Source organism: Callorhinchus milii, unplaced genomic scaffold (genome assembly GCF_018977255.1).
Source record: "Callorhinchus milii isolate IMCB2004 unplaced genomic scaffold, IMCB_Cmil_1.0 Scaffold1, whole genome shotgun sequence".
NCBI classification, from domain to species: domain Eukaryota; kingdom Metazoa; phylum Chordata; class Chondrichthyes; order Chimaeriformes; family Callorhinchidae; genus Callorhinchus; species Callorhinchus milii.
The window spans coordinates 56,966,320-56,990,279 of NW_024704742.1; the positions used below are offsets into that span (position 1 = coordinate 56,966,320).

General features: G+C 41.4%; 1 protein-coding gene across 1 annotated transcript in view; it reads right to left on the reverse strand.

The window, feature by feature from the left end:
* The window catches only part of snx25 (sorting nexin 25), a 119,118-nt gene that overhangs the window by 7,832 nt on the left and 87,326 nt on the right, over positions 1-23,960 (reverse strand). Inside the window, exons 8-16 of the mRNA XM_007892828.2 lie at positions 21,313-21,444; positions 20,329-20,604; positions 17,233-17,397; positions 15,499-15,630; positions 11,183-11,320; positions 9,045-9,158; positions 7,820-7,984; positions 3,967-4,084; positions 718-784 (exon numbers count right to left, since the gene is read on the reverse strand). Coding sequence (XP_007891019.1) covers positions 718-784; positions 3,967-4,084; positions 7,820-7,984; positions 9,045-9,158; positions 11,183-11,320; positions 15,499-15,630; positions 17,233-17,397; positions 20,329-20,604; positions 21,313-21,444 — 1,307 coding nt within the window. The remainder of the gene's footprint in view (positions 1-717; positions 785-3,966; positions 4,085-7,819; positions 7,985-9,044; positions 9,159-11,182; positions 11,321-15,498; positions 15,631-17,232; positions 17,398-20,328; positions 20,605-21,312; positions 21,445-23,960) is intronic.

A 23,960-nucleotide genomic window follows, 5' to 3' on the forward strand; every position in this document is an offset into this window, starting at 1 on the left:
CAAAGGAAACAGCTCAACAAGGGCTCAGAGAAGTGACTGATGCAGTTTGGTGGAAGATTTTGATCTCAGAAGTGGAAGGTTTTTCTCTGGTGATGACAAGGCTCAACAACAAATACTCAGAGTGAGGATAAGTGCTTCCTACATAGCTTACCACATGGACTTAGTTTCTAGGCAATCATTCCCCTGAAATGTATGCAGTTCAACAGCAACAACAACAACTTGCATGTACAGGCGCTGTACAGTGCCAGGGTTGGACACTGAGCAAGGGAAGGTGACCATAGGTGCAGTCAAAGAGCTAAGTCTTAAAGTGGAATTTATTTAAAGATAAAAAGGGGGCGAGGCAGAGGAATTGAAGCAGGGAGTTCCAGAGGTTACGGGTATGGTGGCTGAAAACATGGCCATCATAATTAGGAGGACATGCAACAAGCCTGTACCAGCTGAGCGAAGGGCAGGCAGCGGAGTGAAGTATGAGAAGCAATTCACCTACTTCAGTGAAATATTGTGTCAGTCCAGTCAGCTACTGCAATTTCCAGTGTGAGCATCTCGTGAACTGAGGCTTCTGGGTTATAGAGCAGACAGTATACTAACCTTTTAGGCTCCCCTAAAGGCACGTTCTAACATAATCATTAATTGCAATGGGAATATTCTGTTCAAATGAGGGTAAAAGGTTTAAAAGCCAGAAAATGTGCAGCATTGAGAATGCTCTCAAGCACTTACTTGTTAATCGTTCTTCCAAATGTAACTTGAACTAGAGCAATGAGCGTCTTCCTAACCCACTTGAACACTGGAAAACACAAGGAGGACAATAATGATTTGGTAACATTTACATATTCTATGCACAATTTGATTCCACAATTGTATATGGCAACCATCAACTGGGCGCTTTGTAAATCTCTTCCATCTATTTAAACTGAGCCTTCTCCTTTATCTCCACTGTTGCTCACTATTTCCACTCGGAGAAGGTGGAACTCACTTCAACAGGCTTTCCAGTAGAGGTGCTTTGGGTCCAATACCCTCTTTATGCTGTAATTTCTGAAATTCTATGATGAAGTTTTGCCAAAGTCCCTCAATAAAGAGCCACTAGGAAGAAAATGAGAGCACAGCACTGGTAAAATATCATCTAGTTCATTCTCCCTGTGCTTTGGATTCTGTCCTGCAAAGTAAATGGGGCAGGATCCTAATATAAGCTGCCACTCTTCTACTTTAAAACCAGATACTAAAATGCACCAAAACAGTAGAAGGCAACATAGGTTTAGAGATGTAAAGGGCAATTTCAGGACAGTTACAAGGAAGCTTTCCTTTACCTAGGGAATTAACCACTGGAATAGGTGGCCAGGAAAGGTAGTAGAGGCCAGGACATGGACATTGGACACATTTAAAAAGCAGTTTGATTCTGTGATGGGAAGACATTAGAGGGTGGGTATTCGGCAGGATGAGACAAAACAGGTTGAAGAGCCATCTTCATCTAAATTAATGTTGTGATCTTGTATCCTACAATATAAGTAGTCAATCAGGCTGGTCCTGTCACAAAGATCAGGTAGGAATAAGAAATTCTCCATAAGCCTGAAACTATTTTCTGTAACACTGGGATGCTGTTCGAGTCACTCGCATTTCTGATATTTATAGATTCATTTAGGCTGCTTTAAACTAATTACAAATATAAACTGTGCATTATCACTTTGATGACAGGACACACTCACTTAAGGACCAAGTTCAAGCGGTGTCAATCTCTGCAGCTGCAGCTCAAGCACTGGTTTTATCCCTACTTTGCTCAGTCTCACTATAGAAATATTTATCTGCATACAAGAAATCAAATTGGTTCATGGTTGCAGTACGTGCTGAATTATATCCCAACATGAATTGTGTGTCTCCTGCAGGTGTTAAGTATGTATGTGTTATTGGACTGCTCGAAAGATAAAATGCAATTGAAGACTGTCTTCTGGCAGAGGAGTATCCATCAGCACACAAGACATGCAACACACAGGAGCAGACTGGGTTACACAGTCAAACGTGGCATGCAGATAGGCACAGTGTGTAAAAAATACACACAAACAGGCAATGCACATAGTAATACATAGTCAGGCAATACATAGAGTAAGTGTGTGCAGACAAACAGGAAATATGCAAATAAAGGCTATCAGGATAGCAAGAAGTGCAGAGAGACAGACAGGCATGGTTTGTAGACTGGTATAGTGTAGGTATTTTGCTTTAAGAAAAACTAAAAGGCCTAATCATTTTTTCAAAAATGCAAAATCCATATGAATTGATACTGTGGCAGGATTATAAATTAGAATTTAAACAGATCATCCCAGTATAGTAATTCTGCTCCATTCTAAACATCTTTCAATGGGAACCTGTAATATGATTTCCTGCCATAAACACAAGTGAAACAATTTTCCATACATCATGAAGCAGATTGAGCTGCAGCCATGAGCCTAGCACGTTACATAACATTATAACTAATTGAGGTTTAAATCAAAGTTATCGGTTGTGCTTGTTTTTGGTAATTCTCTCCTGGGTGGATGTGAGTTCAAACTGAAATTGTAGAATATAGATAGGGAATATAACCTTATAATTTTATGCATTGTCTCTGCCCTTCCATTTTACTCATTTGATCATTTGTCCCAATACACTTGGTTCTGTGGAATTTCCCTCTGTTCCACAACTAACCAACACAAGGTATAACCACACAACTAGATTGTTCCACTCTCTCGCTTACATACTAGAAAACCTCTACCAGCCTTCTGAATGCTAAGTACCTGCTGTTAATTACCCTTTCTGTAAAGCAATACTTCATCCTGAAATTACTCTTCACAACTTTGAGCCCATGCCCTCTTGCCATGTTATTCTTTCAGAGTCTCTGAAAGTAAGAGAAGGGAGTTTCTCATGGTGTCCTGACCAACAATCCTCCAAATAAATTGGTCATTCACTTCATGGTTGGTTGTGGGACACTGTTGTGTACAAGTTGGCTGGCACCCTTTGCCTACAAAGTACACTTGCACTACACTTGACAGCAATTACCTGTGATGCCCTTTGAGATATTTTGAATGTTGTAGGTTCTATATGAAATGCAACAAATACTGTTATGGTTTACTTTTCCAATCCCATTTAGCTGCTTATATGCCTTAAAGATTAAAACCTGTTCATTAGCTTTGAATACAGGAGCTCATACATTAACCTTCTACACAGTGTCAGCAAAAGGGCAGTGCTTACAATTACACTCCTCAGCCCAGTGCCTCAGCCACCTGCAGTACTGGGGCAACACATAATGATGGCTGCAGGAGCGTGACAAGCATCACATTTATAATCTGCTCCTTTCTACATTTAATCAGTTAATCTTTTTAGTCAGAAAAGCACAAAAGGCTTTTACTGAAAGGCTTTTCTGGGCTGGAAAGATCAGTGCACTCTCAAGGGGAACACAGAGTGCCATATCATTTTTTTTAAAGTGCTAGTAGAGGTCTCTATCGCTGTCTTCTAATTGTTCATCTGAACCATAATGGTGCTTAGGAGCAATAATGGTTAAAGTTTAATTTCCCACTAGAGGTATCCATGACCTTAAAATAAACATTATACACACAGCAATAATAATGGTTCAGTCATTTACAGGGGGTTATTCTGCTTTATTATACATTTCCTGTCCTTGGAGGTGTGTGATTATAATGAGACTTTCCAGCACACACAAGCGTAGTACACTTCTAGATAAGCAGAACATGGCCCTTTTAAGTTAAGAGATTCTACGAGTGTTAGTGTAATGAATTCAGGGCTTTAACAAAGTTTGGCTCACCTCAGTGAGACATTTTTTCTAAACAGCTTTCATGATCAACAACAAACCAATTGCAAATGCATCAAATCTTCTGTCGCAACATTTTCTGCCCTTTCTTTCCTCTTTCTGGATGAAAAATAGAAATAGTTCTGATGCATCTAAAACACAGGAACAAATAGTAATCGCAAACTAAATCCACTTACTTCCTCTCAGCTCAAAGATCTCTCCGATGAGCATGAAGCAAGGCTCGGCGAGAGAGTCTTTTTTGCAGTCGGGCTCGTCCCCATAATCAGACAAGTCACTGTCGTCCTCTGTATCCTCCTGAATCAATGATCGAGAAACAAACATTAGACACATTTTAAAAAGCCAATGCTGCACAAAAATAGACTACGGAAATAAGCTTCTTACCATAAGGAACTACCTGTTAATGTACACGTAGGCAGAACAGAGAAAATGTATCCTTGTAATTTATATCATAATAATAATAAAATTATTAAAATAGAATTTTGCTTTGATGTTGTTATGTCTACTCTAATGTTGAGCTTATGACAGGATGTGACTGATCTCTCCTGCACTAATGTGGGAAGGAATCAAATGGTAGCTGTAAGGAAGAGAGATTTTAAAGGAAGACTACCTGGCCTCTGGCTTATGATTGGGGCCTGGGAAAAGACTGTGACCAGAATGGCATCAAAGTTCATTAGGTTATGGTTAGAAAGTGATTTTTTACAGACAATTTCTGCATTCAGTGATAATCTATGAAATGCAAGGTTATCAGCAGCCAACACACCATAAACAGAATTTATTGTTAAATGTACATTTTCCTCTAGGTGTGTAGAGGAACACTGTAAACCAAGTACAGTATTCCATTAATTACAGCTAAGACCACCCTTCCTGGTTAAAGTCACAACAATACTCAGGAAATGACCACTGAAATAAATTACATTCCTTAGCCTCTTTGTACATTGACACAGGTTTAATAACAATATTAGGAGAAGGCTAAAAGCCTCTACAATATGTGCCGTGTCCCAAATACAGAGTCTGCTAATGGTTGAGGGGGAAGAGGCCCTGTACAACAATTGGCCATAAAGAGAAGGCTGCTGGTTCAAATCCCAGTCTTTGCTATATTAGCTGTTCTCTGACCTCAACAACAACAACAAATTACATTTGTATAGCGCCTTTCACATCAAGACGTCCCAAGGCACTGGACAGTCAGGGATCTGCACTAACTATGCCCATAAAATACACACGGTCACACTACTTTACAATATATCCTGTGAAGCATTTTGAGATGAGATGTCTTGACAATGTGATAAGACCCTATGTCAAATTGTAATAAAGAGAGGAATGTGTGTGTGAGGCACTTATCTGCAACTTAGAAAAACAGAAAGATAGTACCAGATATTAGACAAAGCTATCAAGAACTAAGACATAATCCATTGTGGACCTAACAATAGAAGAAGTAATGTATAACGAGATAAGGGCAGAACCTTACAAAATGGGAAAAATACAAAAATACAAATACAAAATTTCTGATGATCCCACACATCAGGTCAAGCTAGTACCATCCATCCTTGGGTGATTGAAGACTACGGTCACGGGTGTAAAGAGTGCAAAATCAGCACTCCAGATTGGGGATAAAGACCCAGACTTGAGACAAAGGACAGCAATGACTGTACAGAAGGAAGGCCTTTCTCTAACAGAAGCAATCCCAGGCTAGAGTCACGGGTAATATGGTTTTGGTTGCTGCGTTTGCTGAAGCTGTTTGCTAATATGATAATATAATATCAATATTAATGCAGGGAATGTAACTTTGTGTGCTTGAATAAATCTTACGAAAGGTTGATGATCTTGTGTGTTTAAATCCTTATTGAGTAAACCGGGACAGTCCTGAATTCCTACAAAATGGAATGATTATTTTATTATGAAAATAATGTAAAGGTTAATTCTGATTTGAGAAAGGCAGATTGCTCTCTAGGGCAGACTAGTAACCACCTTTATGGGATAATTGATGATAGAATCATTTGGCCACCAATTTGACCCACCAGATAATTTTATTTTGCATTTCTGGGGTTAAACAGGCCATTGCCACAGGCCATTGCTGCAGTCATTTAAAAACAGTAAAAGCCTATTATTGCAGCCTGTCTCTGGGTAGTGAAATCAGGTGGAACATGCACATAACATTCTCCATATGACAAAAGTTACGTCCACGCAGCACAGATGTTTTAAACACTGCGCCAAAGCACCAAAGCACCTTCAAATAAAAAGGGTTCTTCAAAGCAATTTCAATAATAATGTAACTAAAGGTTAAACAACAAAGCTCAGCTAGTAGCGAATATACCCAAACCCTTAAATTATACACATCACAATCATAACATTGTACCATCACAGCAAAATAGAGAGCAAGACGACAATGAGCTAAATGTGTGGCTTTATCACTAGTTCCTGCCCTAGCCCAACCTTTATAACATTATATGCTGGCAGCATACTTCTTATTGATCATTATGTCAGTCACACTGAAATATATAATGCGTAATTCCCAGACTGAATCATTAGCACTGAGCTCTGCTGCTTTCACTGAACTATATTAAATGTGCTTTGTGCTGGAGGAAAATAAATAAAAATATTGATGTGGCCAAGTTCCCCAGTGAAATAGGTTTGTTTTTATCAAAACAGCACTGCCTACATATAAAAAGAGCATCAGCAAACTGGTTTATTGTTCAGGGGGGATGAGAGAGAGAGAGAGAGAGAGAGAGGAAGAGGCTGAGAGGGAGGGGGAGAGGGAGGTAAGCCACCTCATAGCAACATTACTGTAGCAACACACTGAGATACTCAGACATCATAAGATCACTGTAGCTCAGTTGTTAAGAGCCCTGTAGCTCAGTGGTTAGAGCACTCGCCTTGCAAGGAGGAGACCTGGGCTTGATTCCCGGCAGGGAGAAACCTTAGGCAAGTTTCCTTACAACAACAACAACTTGGATTTATATAGCTCCCTTCACGACGGACGGCGTCTCAGAGCGCTTCACAATAACGGATCCCAGGGCCGAGCCAGGGGAAGGGGGAAGAAGGTGACCAAAGGCGTGGTCAAAAAGAAAGGTCTTTAGGTCCACATGTCTATGTTTACCTAGTAAGTAGGAACACTGCTATGCACAATTGGCTTGCGCGTTTCACCCACAAAAAATACAGTCAATTCACTTTACAGTATATTCTGTGAAGCACTTTGAGACGTCTCAAAGACGTGATAAGGCATTATATCAATTGCAAGGAATATTATTATTATTTCTATTATCACAGGATTGGTTCTGATGAAAAAAGGACTTATCCTTCTGGAATACATACCCTACCATCGCAGCGCAAAGCTGTTTCATAAATCAGTCCACTGTCCTGGCCTCAACCACCCTTCCTGGTAACTTGTTCAGTTTGTTAATTACCAGGTGGATAAAGAAAAACTTTCTGGTGGCTGTGCTGAAATTGCCCTTCGTAATCCTGAACTCTCCTGTTCTGCTGCCTTGGGATAACTGAAAATATTCTTCTGGATGTACTTTCTCAATTCCATTTACAATCTTATATAACTCTGTAAGATCCAATCTGAGCCATCCCTTTTCAAGGCTGAAGAGCCCTAACCTGTCTAATCAACGTTCATAGCTAATCCTCTACTGGGGTTCATCCTCATTGTTCTACTCTGCACTATTTCTATCGCCTCATGTGATTCATGTGTGACCACCTTGTGCATTTGCAAACAATACATTTTTCATGAAGGCAGTATCTCATTAAAGACTTCATTCGTTCAGTGCTGCTGGGGCTGCCTGGTTGCTTGCTTAATATAATATGATCTGAGTATTAGTATACTTCACAACTGTTTGCAATAGTGATTCCATCTCTCCTGGAACCAAAGACACAGAAAACAAAAGGCCCTCAAAAAACTTCTAGTCATTTTTCATTGCAGGTTAACAGGCTGCCCTCACTGGCCAGCCTATGGCCTGATCCCGACATCACAGAAACTGCAACTTATCCAATGCAAACCCTTCTCAGGCCGTGCAGACATCGGAATGTGCGCACCTCTTGATGAGAGAAGAAATCTCCAGGGAGCCTTTCTAAAAAGGAAGAGAGCGAGAATGTTGACTTCTTCCCCTGTACATCAACAACTTTCAGGTATTCTGGGGAGGGGCTCAGGAAAGCGTAGAGAGCCTCACTTTGACAGAGTCTCTCGTCGGTCAGGAGTTTCTGGAAAAAAAGTACAAATGACATCAATGTCAAAGCTTGAAGTGCATCCTCATCTACATTTCATCCTGGGTCAAGTTCACAGTCTGTAAATACTACATCATACTCAAAACAGCTAAGGGATAGAAATCGTTTCCTGGACTTGAAGAAATAATAGGCACCCATTTTCTAAACTTTCAGGAGGAGTTTTCATCTCACCAAATAACATTTGAAATGTCCAAAAACATAGCCCTTTGCTTTGATGCTGTAGTTATGATTTGACTATTCAGACATTGGGAAATGTTCCTGTGCAAATACTCAGGCTTTTATGGAACTCTCAGTCTTGCTTGGATACTCTTAAGCACGACCCTGGGTTTCAGCATGTGCAGAACTCAGCTGACCAAAAAACATTATGAATAGCCCTATGTTTTAGGTCTTAGCAGTTGTCTTGTAGCGAACACTAATACTCAGACATCAGTGGAGCATTAACCCATGAGATAAAAATGCTCTTAAAATTTAAATTTGCAAATATTTGTGGAAAATTCCTAAATCCAGTCTGGAAGCAGGTTTTCTCCAGCTCTTGAAAGAACTAGTTTCCAAGTTTCCGAATTAAGACTAAATTGAAGAATTTACCAAAATTGTACTGATTTTTTGAAACCGATCAGTTGACTTTGATTTCATTCTCACCAGAGAAGGAGTCTGGGCAGACAGATTAGACATTAATACAAACTATACCTGGAAGTTGAAATGCAGTGATTCACTGAGCTACACAATATCGAGGGATTGCTTTTTTAATGTCGTCAGATCTGCTCATGCCAAAAAACTAGCACCAGATTTCATAAGGCCTAAGACAGTCCTGCACAGCCATCTAGAATGGGGGTTGAGTTTATCAGCTCCCAATGCACTGAAACGCAGGCAGTATAACTAGGAACATAGGCAAAAAGGAACAGGAGGAGATCATTCAGCCTGTTCCAACAGTTTATTAGATCTCAGTAGATCTTTTAATCCCAATGTCCTGTCTTTTTGTCACAGCTCTTAATACTTCTGACATCCAGTATTACTGTGTGTGCCATTTGCTCCTTACCTGGAGAAAATTATTCAGCTGATTTTTGGACTTGTCCAGGAATTTCTGGTCAATGGATTTAAAGGGTAGTTTACTGATAGAAGGCAACTGAACCTTCTTTAATGTCGGGAAACACTGCAAAACACAACATTAAATACAAACTGGTATGAGAACACAGCATTGTGAAAATGGGAAACGATTATTCCGGATTCTGTTCTGATCACGTTAAGAGGGATTTGCTACCCTCTCTGTAGAAGCAGCTCCACTGCCCTCACTAATGGAGAAGACTCAAAAACAAAATCCAGTCTAATGTTAGAACCCTTTTTGAGGCTCATCACAAAGGGATTGGGACTTCATCACGATTGACAATAAAAACACATTAATGGAGCCTTAGCCTTGCTGGCCTCTAATGACTTGCTGCCACTGCACCAGAATTTATTCATCGCATTTTACACTGAATTGGAGTCCTCCCAGCCCACTGCTGAAAGTCTCATTACAAAGCATTTCTCTAGAGAAATGGCAGGATTTAACACAGGCTTCAGCATTACTCTACACTGCTTCCATTGTGCAAAAAAACGTAGCTACGTTTGTAACTTGGTTCTTTAACAAAGCCAATTATGTAATTACCATTAAGCACTGGAGACATCCAGAGTGAATGTAGGTCAGCTCCTTTGCAACAGGCTTGAGTGAATTATTAAGCAGCTAAGGCACTGTACTTCACAATTTGAAAACCAATACATATATTGCCCATGGTAATAAGTGTTAATGGATGGATGTGAGGAGACAGTAGATGTATTAACAATTTTCTGGAGCATTCCTGAAGACACACAGGAATTATCTTGGAAACGCTAATGATTGCATTTGATGTAGTAGTTTATCATGTCGGACTGACGTCTCAATCTGCTTCACGGGATTTTACAGTAAAATGTAGTGATGGATTTGTAGACAAAAACAGCAGCCAATTTGCACACAAATAGCCATGAAGAGGTTGGTCAATTTTATCTGTATGCAAAGCAAGTCTTAACGTGGACATTAAAAGTGGGTCAAGGCAGTGGTACTCTAGGATTGAGTTCCACAGAGCTGGTGGGCAGGAATGGCAATTTTGTCCAATATTATAATATGATCCATAGGAAAGATTTAATGCCAACATATGAACAACAAGTGCCAGTTCTTGATCGCATTCACCAGTTTCACTCACTGGCATTTCTCAGCTTCCTTCGGACCAACTTAAGAAATTCAGCTTCCTACGGTTGCAAGAATGAGGATATCACAGGGAGAGGTAAGTGCAGGCAAGTGGTTGGGATCTTTTAATTGCCAATAACTGCAGAGCTGCAGAGTATAGTGGCGAAAACTAGCCTGACTCAAAGAATTAGGTGATGTGTAAAACTGCCAGATATGAAAAAATAAAGGTGGTTGGAAAGAAGAGCTACATTACTGCCCAATTTACACACATACGCACGCATACTATATACCACAGCCAGGCACTTGTATTGAATGCAGTCAAGAAGTTTAGAATATGAAAAGTGGAATTGATATTTATGATTCAATTTATGAAAGTTACATAACTACAACAATAACAGCAATAATTTGTATTAAATTGTCCCTTCACTCGGCTGGCATCTTGGAGTGCTTAACTGCTGTGTGGCTGGGCGCCAAATTAGAAATAGGGGAAAGTCACATTTGAAGAGGAAAGTCTTCAGATGTGATTTGAAGATGGGCAAAGAGGGGGTATTACTGAGAGATTGAGGCAGGGAGTTCCAGAGATTCGGGGCATAGAAAGCATGGCTGCCAATAGTGGAGCAGAGGGGACGAGAGACACACAGAAGACCTAAGCCAGCTGAGAGAAGGTGGTAAGTATTGTAGTGGGGCATAAGCAGATTGGAGAGGTAGGGAGATGCCAGGGTTTGTCGAGATTTGAAAGTAAGAGTGTGGTTGTTGAAATTAATGGGGGTGCAGAGCCTGGTGTGAGTGAGGACATGGGTGGCAGAGTTTTGAAGCATTTGAACCTTGTTAATAGTTATACAAAACCTACAACTATCTGGAGATTTGGAAATTCAATGGTATTTCAAGTATTTTTTTTAGTAAGATTGCAAAAGTGGGCAGGCGAAAGCAAGGGAGGTTGGTACTAATACGTCAAGAAATCAGAGCAGTTGGAGTACCTCACAGAGTTTCCTGTGGAGATTCTGGAACTCGCTGAGCTTTCGGGATACTGTCCAGCCATTGTTTTCAGGATCGGATGGACTCATCTGCACCACAAGCCAGTAGCAGGGCATTTGCTCCCCATTCTCTTCCACAACCTGCCAACAAAAGAGTAAGAATATGGCTGACTCTATGCAACATCAACAAATTACATTTAAATATCGTCTTTCACATCAGGAGAACGTCCCAAGGCCTGGACAATCGGGATTTGGACCTAAGCTGGGGCTTGAGATCAGGAGGGGTGGAGGGCAGAGAGGGTAGAGTAAGAGGTTAACTGAGGGCGTGGTCAAAGAGGAGGGTCTTGAGACATGCCTTGAAGGAAGCAAGGGAGGAATCAATGTGAAGGGACTGTGGGTTGGAGTTCCAAAGGATGGGGGCAGAGAGGCTGAAGGACTGTGACTGCAGCCTGCTGAGCAGAGGGAGTGGACAGTTTGATATGGCATTAGCAGGTCATAGAGGTTGGAAGGAGCAAGACCATGGAGGGCTTTGAAGGCGAGGATTTTGAACTCTATCTTCTGTGGGAAGAGGAGCCAATGGAGCCGGGCTAGGGTGAGGGTGATAGGGTCACGGAGCCTGTTGCGGGAGAGGACATGATCTGCAGCTAGTGAAGGGAGGAGTTGGGAAGGCCAATAAGCAGGGAGGTAGCGTAGTCGAGCCTAAATGTAATAAATGCATGGATGAGGGTCTCAGGGGGCTGAGGCAGTGGCGGAGCCAGGCAATGTTGCGGATGTGGGGGAAGGCAGAGCAGGTTATGGCATGGATGTGGGGTTTAAAAGACAGGTGAGAGTCGAACATGACACTAACATTTGGGAAACTCTGAGTTGTAAATCAACACCAACCATAATAACTTCAATATATATAGTTCTCTTCATGCAGGTTTTATCTCAGAGTGCTTAACAGTAGTAGAGCTCAATGCTAAGCTGGGGAGAAAGGGGAGGTGATCGTAGGCATAGTCTTCAGATAAAATCTGAAAATGGGCAAGGATTGGGCAAGGCAGAGGGATTGAGGCAGAGAGCTCTAAAGTTTCAACAGCTTGGATTTATATTGCGCTCTCCATGCAGGATGACGTCTCAGAGCACTCAGGGCATGGTGGCTGATGGTGCAGCAGAGTGGATGTGCAATTTCCCCAGGAAAATCCTTTCTTTACTATGGAAAATAAATTACTGCATTACTTTTGTGTATTAAGACATTAACTCAGTTAATGAAGCCAGTGACAATAACTGCACTAAGATATCCAGACAAGGAAGGTCCCAGGTTTGATCATAACTGTTAGGCCCATCAAGTCTGCACTGCTGATAGCTTATCCACAGGAAATAATTACAGTGGAAGCCGGTTAGTCCAGACACATCGGGGACAGATATTTTGTCCGATTTTGGACGGGAAGGGATCAATTAGCGGCGACAATGAGGTGACTGACGGCCCGCAGCCACTTGTGAATGGCTGAGCTCCAGCCACTCACAAACTGCTCAGCTGTCAATCAATCGCAATTTTCCTCTCTTGTTCTTCCCTGTTCCTCCGCCAACCCCCTCCCCACACACACTGATTGACAGTCCAACTCCAGCCGCTTCTGAATTTGCCTCCTCGTATCTACATCAGCGAGCCCCTCGTGGCTGAATGCAGCCACTGGACACACAGATGGCCCCAGTGCATACATTCAGTGGTGACCAGCAAGGCATTTTGCCCGGAGTAACTAGATTTTCATCTGAATTAGCAGCCATATTTAAAACAGGTAAGAATACAAATGAATTGGGGCCAGACATTTTGTTTGTTTTACCCGACGTTCATGATTAATCAGCATCCAGCATAAACAGATTCCACTGTATTCTCATGTTAGTTTCCTTGCCCTTTAACTGACAGAGGCTATGGTTGAAACAGAAAGCATCAACAGTTTCAAGAGAAAACTTGAATGAGTACATGAAGGATAAGGGAACAGAGAGATATGGGAGTGGGATAGGAAGAGGGGATTCATATGGAGTATAAATACTGACATGGATTAGTTAGTCCAAATTGTCATTACCCTAATGTATAGTCCATGTAACTCCATACAAATCTTCTGTCCCTTTATTTTACTTTTATAATAATAATATTATTATTTATTTTACTTGATTCTTCATTTGAAGGTTCAGACCTCAACAAGCCGAGTTAGCTGATCTCAGCCCGACAAGAAATGGTCCACTACAATTGGCCTTAATGCCCCGAGCGGATGGGAGAAGGGGGGGGGAAGGTAAAGGAAGAAAATTCAGTCAGGATTCCCTCTCATGAATTGCTAGTCCAATAAATCGTCCTAGAAAGGGCAGTTGAATGGCTCAGATATGATCCGCCCCAAGGTTACATAACCTGCAGACACATGTTGGGGTCCAGATCCAAACAAAGAATAAACAAAATAAAGAGATAGGGGAAAGGCCAAGGAACTGGCCTGAGAGTAGTTAGCTCCAATGGAGGAGCCAGCACCGGCATGGACGTGATGGGCCGCATTTCCAAGATTCAACCTGTGAGAAATACGTGTCTCACACTGTGTTTGAAGACTAAGACTAACTTTGAGCATCAGAAGGCATTAATAAACCACTCAGCCATTGTATGAATTTAATCTATAGTGAGGACTTAAAAAGATCCATTAGAAGTTCAGCATCATTGACTGTTTAAATGTCTCTTTAATCCTTTCTGTAGCTTTCTCCAATTACAGGACTGTTAGCATTTACAATAACAACTTGCACTTATATAGAGCCCTCCTCGCAGGATAGCATCTCAGAGCACTTAACAGTGGCGGAGCCTGACTCCTAAGCCGGGGGTGGGGGAGGGAGGTGGCTGAAAGCACGATTGAAGAGGAAGGTTTTCAGATGAAACTTGAAATAGGGGAGAGAGGGACAAGGCAGAGGGATTGAGGGAGAGTGTTCCAGAGTTTCGAGACGTAGTGGCTGAAAGCGCAACCTCCCATGGTAGGGCGGAGGCTGCGAGGGATGAGCAGGAGGCCGTTGCCAGTTGAGCGGAGGTGCCGGGTGGTGGATTGGGGAGCTAGTGGAGCTTGGCCAGAACTGGTGAGTTGTGGGTACGGAGTTTGGTCCGTGTAAGTATGTGTATTACTTAAAAGTAAAAGTATTACATTTATATAGTGCCTTTCACATTCGAACGACATCTCAAAGCACTTCACAGAATTGGCTCAGACCCCAAACTGGGGGTAGGGGGAGGAAAAGGGGAGGGGGTGAAAAAGGTGACCAAAAGCGTGGGGGAGAGGGGACAAAGTATTTAAGGTCTTTGTTATCCAAATTCAGACAATTTTTTATCAAAGAAAGATCTGAGTTACCATCAATCATCAGCTAACAGGTGACCTTTCTGCCAAGATTTGCTGCACAACTTTCATGAGACATTTTCCGCAATAAAATGGAATTATTTCATCTAAATTCCATTGGAGCTCTAATGGAGGAGTGTAGGAATAAGAATGTGCAGAATCTACATAGCAATGGATAGACTAATCATGCTCATCCACACTCCTCCTTCAATCTGCATGCTGGTTTACAGTAATAGGATTCAACAATGAGGGAAAAGAAACCTTACATCCATTTCCTTCACTCAGTAATATTGGAGTGGTTTAGGCAAGCACGTTCACTTAGCTTACAATAGCATCACTTCCAAAGCACACAGCAAAACAACACCCAATTTCAATTCTCAATGCTATTCTGCCGGCCGGCATTCAAAGCTTCACCCAATTCCTCATGTTGCATTAATCCTTGGACACCACACCAACAGAACACCTTACTATTCCATAGGGCAGGCAAGTCCCTGTTGCCAATTTTCCATTTTCTTTCCGGCTTAAAGATAGTCAGCAGCTACCACAATGACGAAGCCCCTGATAAACGTCATAGTTACATAGAGTGATATGGCAGAGCCCAACTACTGTGTGCTGGTGTTTATAACTAAACACTGTGTCAGTCTTGAGCTAGAATTACAATCTTAAATATGATGTTCTCTCATTTTCTAAAATGGATGGTAGTAAATGAGATAAGATTTGTGTTCAAGCATGCTTCCCACTGCACGACAACAGAACAGCAATGGCCACTGGTAATTGCTGGCTGGGTTATCCCTGGTTCTTATCAACAACAGCTTGCATTTAAATAGCTCCCTATACTCAGGGTAGAGTCCCAAGCGACAACCTTATTGTGGAGAAAGAGGAATAAAATAGTCAATCTCACAATAAAATGTTTCACGTTTTATCTTCAATAAGGAACACCATAAGAAAAGTACAATGGTTGTATACTGCTGTGTTTATTGATAAACCCACCTCGCTGCTGCTAATGGTGGCTTTCCACTGCCCCAGGTTCTCACACCACCAGTCTGTCCGGGTAATGTGCTGCTGGAGGTCACTGTGCTCCTTTTCCATCGTGCAGATTTCATCCCTCAGTTTTGTAACAATCTGAAACAAACCATTAATAACATTTATTGTTCAGTACTGTTCTTCACACACGCTCTAGGGAGATCATAAAAATCATAGAATTATACAGCACAGAAGGAGGCCATTTGGCCCATTGTGTCTGTGCCGGCTCTTTGAAAAGAGCTATCCAATTCAATCCCACTCCCCCGCTCTCTCCCCATAGCCTTGCAAACTTGTCCTCCCCAAATAATTATCTATTTAGGGAGATAAAAAGGTTGCTCTAATTTCTGACTTTGCTTGAAGTCTACAGTTTAAGTTAAATCTCGGCCTCCCAACATGAAAGGCGCTATATCAAAGGCAAGGATTATTATTATATCATTCGTGATAGATTTTGTTTCTACCATTTCTGTTTTTCAGCATTTTAAAATTGTAGGTCGTGATCCCTCTCATTTTTTTTCTTTAATGTAAATGAGTCCACATACGTGGGTCTTCCTTACAGCTTTTCCATTAAGTCTGCATCTCAGTCACTCAGTTGTTATGATGACCGCTACTAAACTCTGGAGCGAACAATGATAGTGACAATCACTGCAAGTGTTTGCGATTCCCAAATAAAACACTTTAAATAATTATTTTCCTGCAACATTTTGTTTAGTTCCTCTGAAACTGAAACTCCCCTCCTTGAGCCACTCAGTCCCAGTCAGAGAAATCACAGAACAGATTGGTAACATGGGACCAGTGTGTGGTTTTGAAAGAAAGAATACTAGCTGGCATTCTGTTGCATAGTGCACAGTTCAACACCACTACATACAGGGTAGAGAACGAGCAACAAACAGCATAATACAGTATGTTCTAAATATGGAAGCAGTGAACTCAATTTTCTAGATCAAAACCAAAAAATTAAAACTTTTTTTCTTTGCAGTTATTTACTTCTTTGCAGTTACTTACAATTATTTTTAACTGTCTGTAAAGTAATGGTTTGGCCATTCGTAAAATAATTCTCCATTTTCAAAACTCCACTGTTTGCCACAGTGGGCTTCAGCCAATCTCATTCAAGAAACTATCCATAGTTGCACAGAACAACAAAATAGACATTTCTGAAAAATCGCTAGACATTGGGATGTGAATTATTCAATTATGAAAAACATAACAGTATTTCACAGATCTGTGACATATTGTAAATCATGCAGATTTCATCCCTCAGTTTTGTAACAATCTGAAACAAACCATTAATAGCATTTATTGTTCAGTACTGTTCTTCACACACGCTCTAGGGAGATCATAAAAATCATAGAATTATACAGCACAGAAGGAGGCCATTTGACCCATTGTCATAACAGTATTTCACAGATCTGTGACATATTGTAAATTGTTCACGAAAAAAATTCATGCTTTGGCAGAAATCAAAAGTAAAGCTCTGGAAAATTATATTTTGTATTGAAACAATGAATCCTCCAGGCAAAGCTTATCCAAAAGAAAACAAAAGTCATAGATGTAATCCGTGAGAATATTACACAAGCACAGATCAGTTTATACAGTCTAGGAATATATTGAAAAGAATGGATTCCTTCCAAAGCATAACATATTGAACACTTCAAACACACTACTGCCACCAGGCAGCCATTACTCCAGGAGCCTGAATTATACCTTCTTGTCAGGTTTTGGTGAATTCTGTATCGAGCCCAGAGCTTGTCTCTTGTATTCAAGTTTCTCATTTAACTGCCGTAGTTTGTTTACAGCGTAGCTGGCCTGCTCATTGATGCCACTGCTCCCCTCGTCCATCACCTCTTCGCCACTTTCACACACCTGATTCTGGAAGACAAGAGACACAAGATGCTTAAATAATTGGTGTGATGGGGGTACAGAGTTCAGTGAGGGCGAGAATACATGCAGTGGAGTTCTGAATCATTTGTGGGTAGTGGAGCTGGAGAGACCGGAGAGGAGGGCATTGGAGTAGTCGAGGCAGGAGGTAACAAAGTTGTGGACGAGGGTTTAGGCTGCGTTGGAGGTGAGGTATGGTCGGAGGCGGGCAATGTGACAGAGGTGGGCAATCTGACAGAGGTGGTGGAAAGCGGTTTTGGATGTGGGGGAGGAACAAACCAGGAACACAGCAATATATAGGAGCGAAAAAGTAACATTCAACATCAGAATTATCACTTTATCGGGCGTTCCATCCCTGGTAATGATAGGTGGTCTTGGATTTTTGGGGGATCAGCTGGGCATGTGTAAACACCCATCACCTTCTCAACAGTTCTAAACCAAACAGAGTTCCATCCATCCCACTAAGACATGGAAATTTTTCCATCTTGGATAAAGAATGATCTTTCTCCCTAATTTCGGCAAGTTTACTGGCCACAGAGTCATAGTCAACACTGTCATTCTTAACCATGTGTCCAATGCCCCATTTATAATTTGACTGTCTCCAGAGAAGCACCAAGTGCAACCTCTCTGCTCAATCAACCCCAGCCTCAATGTTGGAGATGAGAGATGGCAACACAACAACAACAGTTCGCATTTATATAGTGCCCTCACGCAGGGTAGCATTCCAGAGCGCTTGACAGTGGCGGAGCATGACTCCGAGTTGGGAGGAGGGAGAGGTGACCGTAGGCGCAGTCAAAGATGAAGGTCTTCAAGCGTGACGTGAAAATGGGGAAGAAAGGGGCAAGGCGGAAGCCTGGAAGAAGAGTTTTCTAGAGGTTTGGGGCGCAGTGGCTGAAAGTGCAGCCACCAATGGTGGAATGGAGGGCACGAGGGATGCAGCCAGTCGAGCGGAGGCAGCAGGTTGTGGGTTAGCAGGTAGGAGAGGTAGGGAGGTGCCAGAGCATGAAAGGATTTGAAAACAAGTGTGAGGATCTTGAAATCAATCCATTCAGCGATAGGGAGCCAGTGGAGGCAAGCTAGAACTGGTGTTATGGGGGGACGGAGTTGAGTATTACCTCATTACTTTGTTGGTTTGTAGAATTACTAAACTTGCCAGTGTCAGGTTAGCATCAGTGCCATTAATAACGCACATTCCCAATTTACCAACCAGCAGAGGATGCACCCCCACACCCCTCCTGAGTGTCCTGATACTCCGATTTGTGCAAACACTTAATTTCTATCATATTATATGCAGTTCTGTCTGCATGTTTTAGGCCATTCTATTTTATCGATTGTGTTACAATAAGCAGGTTAGCCATGCCAAGAAAAAAGCATAGAATGCAGGCTTGCCCCTTCGAATAGTCAGTGGATGAGTTCCAATTCCCAACCTGATCATCAGGAAGATGTCCAGGGGAGAGGAGACCTCTCCAGTAGAAATAGCCTGCAGAAGCAGAATCAATAGAAATGTTTTAAGAGATAGGCAGATATTTGGATAGCAAAGGTATTAAAGTGTATGGCGAAAAGGTGTGGCACAAGGATTAAAATATCCACCAAGATCTAATAAACTGGTAGAACAGGCTGGATGGGCTGAATGATCTCTTGCTGTTCCTGTTTGCCTATGTTTATAGCAAGAGAAAGGCCAGTTAAGATAGTGTTAATAGCAGAGTGCTAAAAAGGCAGGGGAGAAAATAAATTGGAAAAACTATTTGGTTTTCAAACATTTGGAATAAAGGAAATGGTTACTTAATGAGTCCCAAAAAGTATTAAAGGAAATGGGATATTACTTGACTATAATCCTTTGATTTATCAGAATGCAGTGCAGCATATTAAAGGCCTGAAATTTACACAGACTAAGTCTGTTACCACCATTTTATCATAAAAATGAAGGTGACCTAAATTAACCTGGTTCGATTTAAAATTTTAAGACAAATAGATCATTCCTGTTAAGAATAAATTGGAATTTCAGACCTCAAATCTATAAGTAAGCAAGTGGACAGGTGAGAGAGATGGTGTGATGTAGAAATAGTTGAAGTTAAAGGTCAAGGTAAACTGTATAAAAGGTGCAGGAAAAGAGCAAGAATTCTACTGAAATTTTACACATGCGGCTTACAACAGCCTCTGCATTTATTATAATAATAATCCTTGCTTTTGGTGTAGTGTCTTACACATCAGGAGGATGTCCCAAAGCGTTTCACAGGATTTATTGGGAGTCACTGTGTACGTGTGGGCAAATGCGGCAGCTAATTTGTCCACAGCAATATCCCACTAATAGCCAAGAAACAAATGACCAATTTTATTTGTGCGATTTGTTGGCCAGGATACTGGGAGAAACTCCCTTCTCTTTTAGAATAGCGTCACAGGATTTTTAATGTCCACCTAAACAGGCAGACAGAGCCTCAGTTTAACCTCTCATTCAAAGCAAGGTAGCATCCACAATGCAGGACTCATCCAATAGTGCATTGAACTATCAGCTTGAACCCACAATCTTCTGATTCAGAGGCGAGAGTGCTACCACTGAGCCAGAAGATGTTGGTAGAGTCTGGTACACCCTTTTGTGGTGGTTTAGGCTGAGGACTATTTAAGGATTTGCACATGCTCAGTCGGGTATTTCTGATTGGAAGTGAGGTGGTAGCCCCTCATGCTTGTTTTGACTGAGATAAAACAAACTTTATAATTTGTGTTAGGTGTGTAGATTATATTATAAATAGGGTCCCTAGCGAGAACTCTTCTCTTACTTGGAAGCAATGTTATAAGGCAAAGGACGGAATTTCAGCCGCTTTTGAAACCTTACACCCAGAACTCTAGCTTTATGACCTTAACTAGAATCCTGAACTACATCCGATTTTATGTCGGACATTCGACATCTACAAAACTGGGTCTTACCACATCATCTCTGCTGTCAGGGCTGGATTGTAAAGTGCTTTTCTCCTCTTCTTTTTTAATAAGTCTTTCATACAAGTCGCTTACAAGGAACGATGGGTAATACCGGTCCTTTAGAGTTTCATAAACATCACTTTGAATCTTGTTGAAGACGTCCGTTCCTTTGTTACCCACGAGGCTTTGCTGAATTTCTTTATAAAGTGCCTTCTCCACAGGAATTTCTCGGCTTTCCACAAAATAATTCTGGTAGATTTCACCGACCAGTTGAGGTATTTCGGTCTAGGGTCAGAAGACAAAAATGTTATGCATCAGCAACCGTGTAGCACAGCACACTGTTAGCCTCCTCTGAACTATTTTCCCATTGCTCTTCTAGCTCACGATTGGAGTGTGGCTCCACAGATGCCATTACCCCCTTCAACAGTAGCTTTCGCACATAGCTATTCTTCACATATGAGCTAAGACATTGAATAACACCATTTTTGTTGACTGCTTTGAGGGCATCACAATGGATTCTGATCCTTACCCAAGCATTACTTTCTAGATGGGATTAGTTAACAGTCAGAGACAAAAACCCTGTCTTATTCTTTCCAACCTTCTTAATCTGTATACGTCGAGTCCAAAAGTTACAAATCTACCATAGTTTGAGAGCTGCTAAATCAGCAGAAAACAAGATTCAGACCAGACAGAAAATAAGGAGGCAAGGATGTGGGGGGGGTGGGGGGGGAAAGCGACGTGATAGATCCACTTAATAACAAAGGATACCTGCAATGTCAGTGAGACATGGGTACAAACCTTTCAAATACATAAGAAAGTGATATACTATTTTTGAACATCCATTCAGAATTTTTAATACAGAAGGCTTGTGACAAATCTATGGTTTCTGGGGTATAAATAGCACCTCAGAAACCACAGATTTGTCTCTTTAATAAAAAAACTCATAAGATCAGAGCTATGAATTGATTCACTGAAGCCAACATATCATTTTACCTTGTTTGCATTTTTCAAGTATTCAACTGACTCCCAGAAGCTTATGAGAGCCCTCTTGTCCACCCTTTCCATGTACACACGGAAATGTTCCCTGTAGGATGGATTTGACAAGATCTCTTCAAGCTGAAGAATCTGCAGTAGAACACATTACACAAGATCAATCAGCAACTTATTACAACTCATACAATACAAAACTACATTACGTCCCAAGGCACTGGATAGTCAGAGATTTGGATCTGAGCAAGGGGTGGGGGGGTGTCAGGGGGGTCAGGGAGGGTGGAGGGCGGAGGGCAGTGAGGATAGTATATTGTATCAATGATAATCCTTGCATTTGATATAGCGCCTTTTCACGTCTTTGAGGCGTCTCAAATACTGTAAAGTGGGCAAAACATACTGGGCGAAATGTGGCAGCCAATAGCGCACAGCAGTGTTCCACAAACAATCGTGGATTGAGTGACCAAATTATTTTTTTTTTTGAAAGAATTATTACCCCCGGAAAAGCGATCCACCAATCAACTAACAAACGGGTTACTACTGTGAATGCGCCCCTGAATATTTTTTTCTACAGCAAAGATATACATGCCAGTCCATTTCTATTCTCAACAAAAAATGGCCCATTTAGTAGTGCTCTCATCTATAGGTCAGGAGGCTATGGGCTCACACTCCAGTTCAGTGCTGATGGTGCACTGTGAGATGCATCACCTTTTGGATGAGAGATTAAACTGGGGTCATGTCAGTACAATACTGAAGGATAATTATGTTGTCTGATGGCCATCCTTCAGAAAGATGTTAACCCAGGGTCCCATTTACCATTATAGGTAGATGTTAAAAGCACCGTTGCATTGTTTGAAAAGAGAAGGGTGTCTGATTCGGCTAACAAAAATTTCACATAAAATTGGTCAATCACTACCCGGGTGATAATGGAAGTTCCTGGTGCATAAACTGGCACCTCCAACAATACAGCATGCCTTCAAATACAGCCACTACCATCTGTGTAGAACTTAGAGATTTTTTTTAAAGTTATAAGCACTTTATCTACTGCAAGGATTATTATTAATATCTCCTCTAGTTTAAACCGATAGACTGTACCGCATTTCAATCTGCTTAGAAATACTATACTACAATGAAAGACCAATTTTCACATTAATTTGATTGCTTGTTTAGTTAGTGGCAGTCTCCTAACCGGGTCAGAGGTCATGGATTCAAGCCCAGCCTAAAGATTTGAAGTCAAATTTCAGGCTGACACACCAATATAGTACTGGGGAGTGCTATATTGTTGGAGGTGCTATCTTTTGAATGACAAATTAAAGGTACAATCTGTCTAGTTCATGCAGACGTTAAAGATCGCAAGACTTTATCCCATGCCTCAGATTTTTCTCATTCTATGGGCCTACAATCCTACAGGGAAATCAGTCATTCATCTCATGGCCGTTTGTGGGTCCTTACTCGCGCAAATGCCTCCCGCATTTGTAGGAAGTGAAACTAAACAGATCATGTTTTTTCAAAGAGTCGAGACTTCTGTGCTGAAAATTCTAAGAGTCAAAATTGTTAGTAATTGTTTATCTTGGGTTCAATTCCAGGCAGGGTGAAACCTTGGGCAAGTTTCCTTACTCCACATGCCTAATAATAATCCCTCCAAAAAACAAAACAAAAAAAAATAATAAATTGGTCATTTCAATCCACGACTGTTTGTGGGACACTGCTGTGCGCAATTGGCTGCCGTGTTTTGCCCACAAATATACGGTCAGTTCACTTTACAGTCTATTCTGTGAAGCGCTTTGAAACGTTGCGAAGACGTGAAAAGCGTAATATAAAATGCAAGGATTATTATTATTATCTTAATTAGCACAAAGAATATGTAAATCAAAACCTGCAAATTTCTTCCTTTTCTTAATTAACGACACACTGAGGACTTATCTACCCTGATCATCTTGTGTCAGGTCTCCAATAAGTCAAAACCTGGGATTTTAAGTTGGAAATTAAGTTGGTTTTCTTTACTAGAATGAGGTCAGCTGACCAGAGGAAGCCGACTGTAGGGGAAGGGGAAGGTGAGAACATTGCACAGAACACAGGTGAATGCTTAAGAATGACATTAATTCAAGAATTAGTAAGACATGTGTGAATATTCCTTAAACTGTGTTAACACAAAACTGATTAACACAAGGATTGGGTTAAAGAATAATACAAATTTTGCCCCTATCATTCAATAACATATTTCCGGATCTCAACACAACAGTTTAATTTAAAAGCTAAATAATCAAAGTCCATCTCAAGACGTAACTCTTTGACCATGCTTTCGGTCATCTTTCTCTTCCCCCTTTGGGCCTAGCAGCAGCTCAGGTGCCCAGCCAGCAGTGTCAAGCGCTTTGAGATGACCTCCCAATGTGAAACCCATATAAATGTAAATTGTATTGCAATATATCAGCTACCGAGGAAACAGGTCAAAGAGGAGGATTTTGAGATGGGTCTTGTAGGAGGCAAGGGAGGGGTGAGGCGGAGATGGAGTTCCAGAGGATGGGGCAGAGTGGCGGAAGGCCTGCCAGCCAATAGTGTGGCAAGCGAGGCGGGAGACGTGAAGCAGGCCAGATAGTTGAGGATGAAACAAAGGTCCCGGACCTGCTTAGTAAGGTAAAGTGTGCAACCATGGA